The 7,150-nt window shown below is 46.9% G+C and overlaps 1 protein-coding gene across 1 annotated transcript; it reads right to left on the bottom strand.

Annotated features, from left to right (window-relative positions):
• Positions 1 to 5,653: 5,653 nt before the first annotated feature.
• Positions 5,654 to 6,920, bottom strand: LOC143186484 (uncharacterized). The gene is made up of 3 exons (XM_076390163.1): positions 6,760 to 6,920; positions 6,486 to 6,690; positions 5,654 to 6,394 (listed from the first exon to the last, which is right to left on the bottom strand). The coding sequence occupies exons 1-3, from the start codon at positions 6,918 to 6,920 to the stop codon at positions 5,654 to 5,656; spliced, it is 1,107 nt and encodes a 368-aa protein (XP_076246278.1).
• Positions 6,921 to 7,150: the final 230 nt, after the last annotated feature.

Raw genomic sequence — 7,150 nt, 5'->3', positions numbered from 1 at the left:
GGTAATCAGTATTTTTTGAATTTAACGCAGGCTATGACTTATTGTCGACGATATTTCTCCAACGGAGCGGGATATCGAAAAATGCCACTCTTCCTTTTCGACTCCTTTACCCATAACAAGTAAAAAAGCAAGAGTAACATTTTTCGATATCTCGCACCGTTTTCGAGATAATCGACTCCGAAGTTCACGATTTCCTACCACTGATGCTGACTCGCTTGTTCGCGTACGAGCGCGGCCGCATAGCGCGTAGCCTACTCTACCGCGGGCGCTCCACCGGCATACTCGCGCTCTGATTGGTCAGGGTTTTCTGTAAATATCTCGTTAACGAAGCCTCGAAGGACATTTTCGCTAAGGAAAAAGTTGTTTCAAATCACACCTTTTAAGGAACTCCAACATTTTTGGGACACCCTGTATATTGTATGCTATTGTAATATGTGATAATTGTAATTAATAACAACTTCATTTTTAATAGAATTCAATTTTTTATGTTCGTGTGTGCAAACGTATGGTCCTGTAACTTACCGCTTGCATTTAGTTCCGTTCCAATCTCGACCCATATCGTTGATTTGCAATACACATCCAAGTATTTGAGGTGCGTTAGTTCGTATAAGACGGGTTTCTGGCGAACTAGCTCGATCAGTTTTTTGTCATTCATGATTCTTACTAAAAAAAAGCGAGAGTATTACTATAAATAACAATATTTCACAGGAACGAATGTTACACCATACGCGATATTAAATACTTGAACTTACACTTTTCCAACACAGGAACTTTTTTCCAATGAAAGCTGTCACTTCTGTCAATCACTTCTGACATTCGCTGATGAAGTGAGTTTTTTCCTTTTCCTAACTTTGCACGAAACTTCGATTACCGATGGCAATAAAACGTTAATTTCCGAAATTGGCCCTATGTGACTTAAGAAGTTTTTTCAACGCGAATGACGTTGTATCCTTTTTCGCGCAGTTGGAAAGGCGTTGACCCTTTCCAACAGGCTTTTTATAACAGAATTTTCGTACCATCGAAAATTCCACATCTGGCAAAATAAAGTAATTTCGTGCTTTCTTCGAGCAGTGTCTTCCCTAGCAATAACCATCGAGGGCCATATTGCCTCGCAGTCGGTACCTTACGCCAGCTCATCCGACATTAGGACTTAACGAAGGGTTGATGCCGACTCGCGGGACAATACGGTTATAAAAAGATTTGAAAAATACGCGTGTGGGCTCATTCGAACCACACTATTCCGGGGTTCGATTTTCCTCCTGTATTTCCGCGGGTCGCGGAAGATCACGGGGTAACCGGAACCTTCCATCACCAACGGTGCTAAGTAACCACAAGGAGGGGTAGTTCACCCCTATTAGAGAACATTACGAGTCATCGTTTTGGGCTCCTTTATCTTTATTATTGATTACAGTCGTTCACTTCGCTGTCGAGGTTCATCCTCATAGTTGAAGTAGTTGCTCAAGATTAATTTGGCGAGTGATAAAACGAGTTTCGTGATTTAGAACATTAAACGCGAAACGAACAACATACGTAATCCGCATTCAGTAGGTAGCATTGCTTGGTCGATCGAGTCGATGGACTCCGATGTTGAATTCAATTAATTTTCATACAGTCAATTTTAAGAATTTGGCATTTACTGAGGAACCATAAGTCAAATGAAGCTATATTTTTTTCCTAAAAATTTTCCATCATTATCCACTATAAAAAATGTGTATTTCTTAGTATGAATTTGAAAATAAGTGCTTAAACAAGTTCTTTTTTCAACTGAACATATTGTATTAGCTGCTTGTTTATCTTCACTACGAACACCCCACGGTACATTTTTATAAGTTTGTCAGTTAAACAGTGATAATTGATAGAAAAGAAAAAATACTATGTTTGCAACGCCTATACACTATTCTGTTTTTTACTTGCAAAAAATACTATACTAAGGGATCTAACGAGATTTCGGAAAAGGTATGACAGAGAGGGTTTTTCAATGAAACTGTACAATCGGTCAAATTTAAGGGGGCAGGTTCCCTGTGTTTTAAGCTGTGTGCGTGCGCTCACACAAGCAACGAAGTCATACACGAATACGCGATGAGCGAGAGAGACAAACGGTTTCGCAAATTACGCTTTACGTTTCGACACATGCATTAATGAATTTTTCGCAGGTACAGAACCTACGGGGAGCCTTTACTACAGGGTGGACTGGTCCGTTTAAACTCCAATAAACACTATACGTTGAGAAAACTGTAAGCATGAAACAGACGCTGTTGTAAACTAGCAAGATGGCTGCCGAAGTGACATTTTTGCAAATATATCATGATATAATGGTTTTTCACTCATAGCACACCAGAGCACCCTTCCTTGAATTAGCAAAATATTGTGGAAATGCGATTTTCCTCAATTTAACACTTCTTGAAGGCGTAAAGCGTAATATTCGTTGTGCACCCGTTTTGACAGAAAAATAGTTCAAGCGTTTAGTTAGAAACGTTGATGGTTATCTCAATCAATTTGGTCATATTACCATCAGCATCGATGAAAATACAAATCAGTCGGTAAATGTAATCTAGAATTTGATAGCTGAATGGCGTATTCATCAAATACACGAATACAGACGCAAGAAAGGCTTATTTGCCAAAACGTATTGAAAGTTTGGTCACGCTGTTGCCATATATATGTATGTACATGTTACAATTTTACTCATCAGGAAAACTCGAACGAATCCAGCTCCAGCCGAGATTTTGATTCTTACTGTTAGAATCGCTGAATTCAGGGATCTAACGGGGTCTGGATTGGCTGGCTGAGAGGAGGGTGTCAAAAAAAAAAGTACAATTGATCAAATTTAAGTCGGCCCTGAAAAGGGCTTAACTACGACGTTTATTGATCTTTCTTTTAAAAACTTTGGGACGGGGCCTCCTGGTGTTCAGGACGCCGTTTATTCGCCGAAATGCACGCGGCCCCTCTCCTCCTTCGAACGCCGGTCAGCGGCGCTGGCGTCTGGAAAAGAAAATAGCGGTAGAACCGCACAGGTAAGCGAGCGTATTGCTTTCAAGCTAAACCGTGTCTTCCCGACTCCAGGCTTCGAAAACGAGCCTATGTGGAGGGGGGAGCAATACCTTGACGTATCGTTAAGGTAGTGCAGTGGACTGTATTACCGACGTTTCTTCGCTCTGAAGAAAGCGTCGGCAGACGAGTGTACAGAGAGGAGGGATCCTCCTTTTCTCTGTTTAATCTGCCTTCCGAGAAGGCTTGCCTCGTACGAGTCACGGTTGTAAGCCCCGATTCGCGAGCGTTCGACCCACGGCACTAGCACTAGCTAGGCTTGGTGGCTGATAAAGGCCAGAGGTTTTATCACTCACCGTTCACCGCGACGTGCGCATCTATTCGTCGCACGCGGGCTGCTACCAAACGGGTGATACAACACGGGCAACGCAGAGGTGACACACTTGCGTTCACCCTCTCTGTTTGCTGCCAATATCGTGGCTCAACCAAGAAGTGGTCTTGATTGCTCCTCCGACGAATAGCAAACTCAGGGAATCGCGGTAACCACCGATTCCAAGAGTGCAGTTACTCGTCTTTTAAACTATCGCGACTAAACAATCGCTGCTCCTTCGCACGTGTAGTACATGATTCTCGAATGGAGCAACAGCGAGCTGCAGTACGATAATACAGCGTAGAAGGCGTCACGAGCTAAGGAACTTGGTGCCCAAATTTCCTAACTCAGCAGACTCTTCTGTAATTGCTGTCCCTTGGTACCGTGCGAGCGATCGCTGCAAGACTGACTTACGAGCGCGAGACGCTCCGCGAAAATCGCGGAATCCCCGAAAATCCGCTACGCGGCGCTCGCTTATCATTGTCTATCTTTGTCTAATGTACCGATTTTGCTTTCTCTCTTTGTCAGGCTCCGATACCCCCACTCGATATCGGGCCTGAGATTGAAACAGCTGATCGTGATCGCTCACGTGTTCGAACTTCAACCGCATCGGATGAAAAAACGAGTCGTAATTCGAATGTACCGAGTTTATTGTCAACGCAACTGAATCCACTACCGAAGGCGACCTTCGGTCGGTGACGTACGTTAACGTACTGCGATTCTCGCGGACGAAACAAAGCTTCGAAATTTAACTGTATTTTAAACATACTGCCCCCCTTGCACTGTCCGTGCAAAAGGAGTATCGGCAGCTTCAACACAAATACAACTCGGATCGCGAAACTTGAAGGACCAAAATTTCTTTAAGCGATCATGAGAGACAGCAAAGTACCGCAAGTGGAGTTCAATTGAGATGAACTCACTCACGGCGCTTCGTAAAAATTCAATCAAACAAAATTTAATTGAACTTACTTTGCACTAGGTGGACAAGAACCTGGGTGACCCCGGAGGAAAGGCATTGACGTTTCGATGGCCACCCCGATGGCCGTCCGGGTCATCTGCTCCAGGGAACCGGGCGGCGGTCGGGTTCGTCGTGCCGAAGGGGGTGCCGGCGCTGGAGGCCTCGATCCTGCCGCGACGGTTGAAAGTGGTCGACCGGTTGCGGGGGTGGCAACACTCCGCTCCGCCCTCCTCCTCCGTCGCTGGTTAGCCCCCTTTGAGGTGCCCGACGAAGGGCCAGCCTGCTGCCTCGCTGGTGCTGTTGCTGCTGGAGGCTTACTTCCCTGCTCTTTCCAGAGCAGGGACGTAAGCAGGCTCTCCTTGTTCCACTTCAGCAAATATCGCCCTTCCGTTGCCGGTATGCGGTATCTCCTTGTGGTGGCCGGAATATGCCCTGGTACTTTATAAATCTCCGCGTCTAACTTTAACTCCCACTCTTTCATTGGAGACGTGGGTGTCTCACTCGCGGTTGCGTTTTCTCGGTCCGGCGGGGCGGCGGTGGTGAGGGCCTCCTCACCGATCCGCATGCAGCGGTCGAAACTCGCGGAGATCGCTTTGTCGCTTGCCATGGTTGCTTGGCCAATGATCGTCAACCGGCTGCGATCGGATCAAATTTCGGTGGCGTCCGCGAATTCGCGGGAGGCGCTTTTCCCTTGGAGAGAGAGAGAGAGAGAGAGAGAGAGAGAGAGAGAGAGAGAGAGAGAGAGAGAGAGAGAGGGAGGGAGGGAGGGAGAGGGAGAGGGAGAGGGAGAGGGAGAGGGAGAGGGAGAGGGAGAGGGAAGTACCTCATCTCCCCTCCCTGGACTCTCAAGGGGGGGCAGGGGCCAAAGGGGCGTCCATGACCGTTTATCTTTTCAAATAGAACGGTTGCCCTCACCTTTTGTCTCGCTCGGTCTTTACCGAATTTTGTACGGTGTTTATTTCGCCTGCTCGACCTTGGCAGGCTCATCCATGGGTAACTTAGACATCCTTGTAATCGGACGTGTTTATGTGGACTTTGCTGTACGTACTTTTACAACTCGTACATTTTCATCCTTACCCGGGAACACCTCCTCAATTCTCCCCATTTCCCACTGATTGGGGGAGAGAAGAGGATTCTGCCCTAACACTAGATCCCCTGGTTTCAGTTGCAGTTGGGTGGTGCGCCACTTATAGCGATTTTGGAGGTGCTGAGATAATCTCGCGTCCAGTGCCTCCAGAGCTGCTCGTGAAATTTCTGAATCGCTATCCACCGCGATAATCGCGAGAGTTTTTCAGTTTCCACCGACTGCAGCGGAATCGCATTTAGTGGACCTCCTGTTAGGAAATGTCCAGGCGTAAGAGACGCATAATCGTCTGGTCACTCAGGGGGGAGATCGGTCGCGAGTTCAGACTCGCTTGGATCTTGTAGAGCAACGTCTGCATTTCCTCTCCCGTTGGCGTGAACTCTCCCAGCATGCGCTTTAAATGGTGTTTCACCGATTTTATGCCAGCCTCCGGCATTCCACCGAAGTGAGGGGCACTAGGTGGGTTGAATCGCCACTTCATGCCCATTAAGCCGCATTTATTTTGCATCTCTGTTGAGGAAAATGCCTCACAAAAATGCTGTCGTAACTCTCGATCAGCACCGACGAAATTGGTTCCATTGTCAGTGAAAATACAGGACGGGATACCTCGTCGTGCAATAAACCGATCGAGTGCAGCTAAGAACGCGCTCGTCGTGTAATTATGGACGAGCTCGATGTGGACAGCCTTAGTAGCGTAACATACGAACACCGCTATGTACGCTTTATGCGCCGTCCTTCCTCGGCCAGCGGAGTCGCGGACACGGTAAGGCCCCGCGTAGTCCACTCCACAATTGTTAAAAGCTTTTGATGGCCGGCAGCGCTCCGGGGTCAAATGCTGCATTATCTTCGTGGACGTGTTGCCTCGCCACCTTGTGCATCGCATGCATTTATTGACCACGGTTTTCGCTGCATTTCGGCAACCGATGATCCAATAATTTTGCCTTACAGTGTGCAAGGTCAACTGCAAGCCCCCGTGTAACGTGTCTACGTGGCACTGCCTAATTTGTTGAAAAATAATGCTTAGGCAGTATTATTGGGTGCTTCGTTTCCGATGCAAGCGTTGCATTCTCCAGTCGTCCACCAACTCTTATGACGTCCTTGTCGTCTAGGAAGGGGTTTAGACTTCTTAGTGGAGATTTCGCAGGAATTCCTCGGTGATTTTTTAAGGACCGGTACGCCTCTGCGAAATGCCCGCCCTGTATATAGCGTACGAGGTGTTCAGCTGCGACACGCAATTCTGACGCTTCGATGATTTGACTGGCGTGTGACCTTTCGTCGGCGTGCGCTTGTCTTCGTCAGCGGAGACAATATGCCGTTACACGCAGCAGTTTTCTCCATGTCTAAAATCGGAATAGAAACTTCCATTCCGGTTTCGGAGTTGCTACGTATGCATGCACTGTGCGCTTGCCTTCATTTGTCTCAACGGAAGCGGACATAGCTGGCCCTCTTGCTTCCGTTTCTTTCAGCCAAGTCGGTCCAAACATCCACAATTCCGACTGCAAAAAATCTGCAACGTCCATCCCGCGCGAATTCAAATCCGCTGGGTTTGAACGTGTAGTTCAAAGTATGGAATTCTACATTTCTTATCAGTGGTCCAATAAGCTTTCAAGCTCGGAAATGGCATTGTCCCCATAAGCAATATTATGCCGAGAAATGCTCGCATTTCTTTTGGCGTAACATTAGTCCATGTATGCCATGTGGACCGCTTTTCTAGATGTTTTCCTTGTATCATATGATTTGCATATCGATT

Source organism: Calliopsis andreniformis, unplaced genomic scaffold (genome assembly GCF_051401765.1).
Source record: "Calliopsis andreniformis isolate RMS-2024a unplaced genomic scaffold, iyCalAndr_principal scaffold0001, whole genome shotgun sequence".
NCBI lineage: Eukaryota > Metazoa > Arthropoda > Insecta > Hymenoptera > Andrenidae > Calliopsis > Calliopsis andreniformis.
This window is presented reverse-complemented; position numbering and strand designations above follow the sequence as displayed.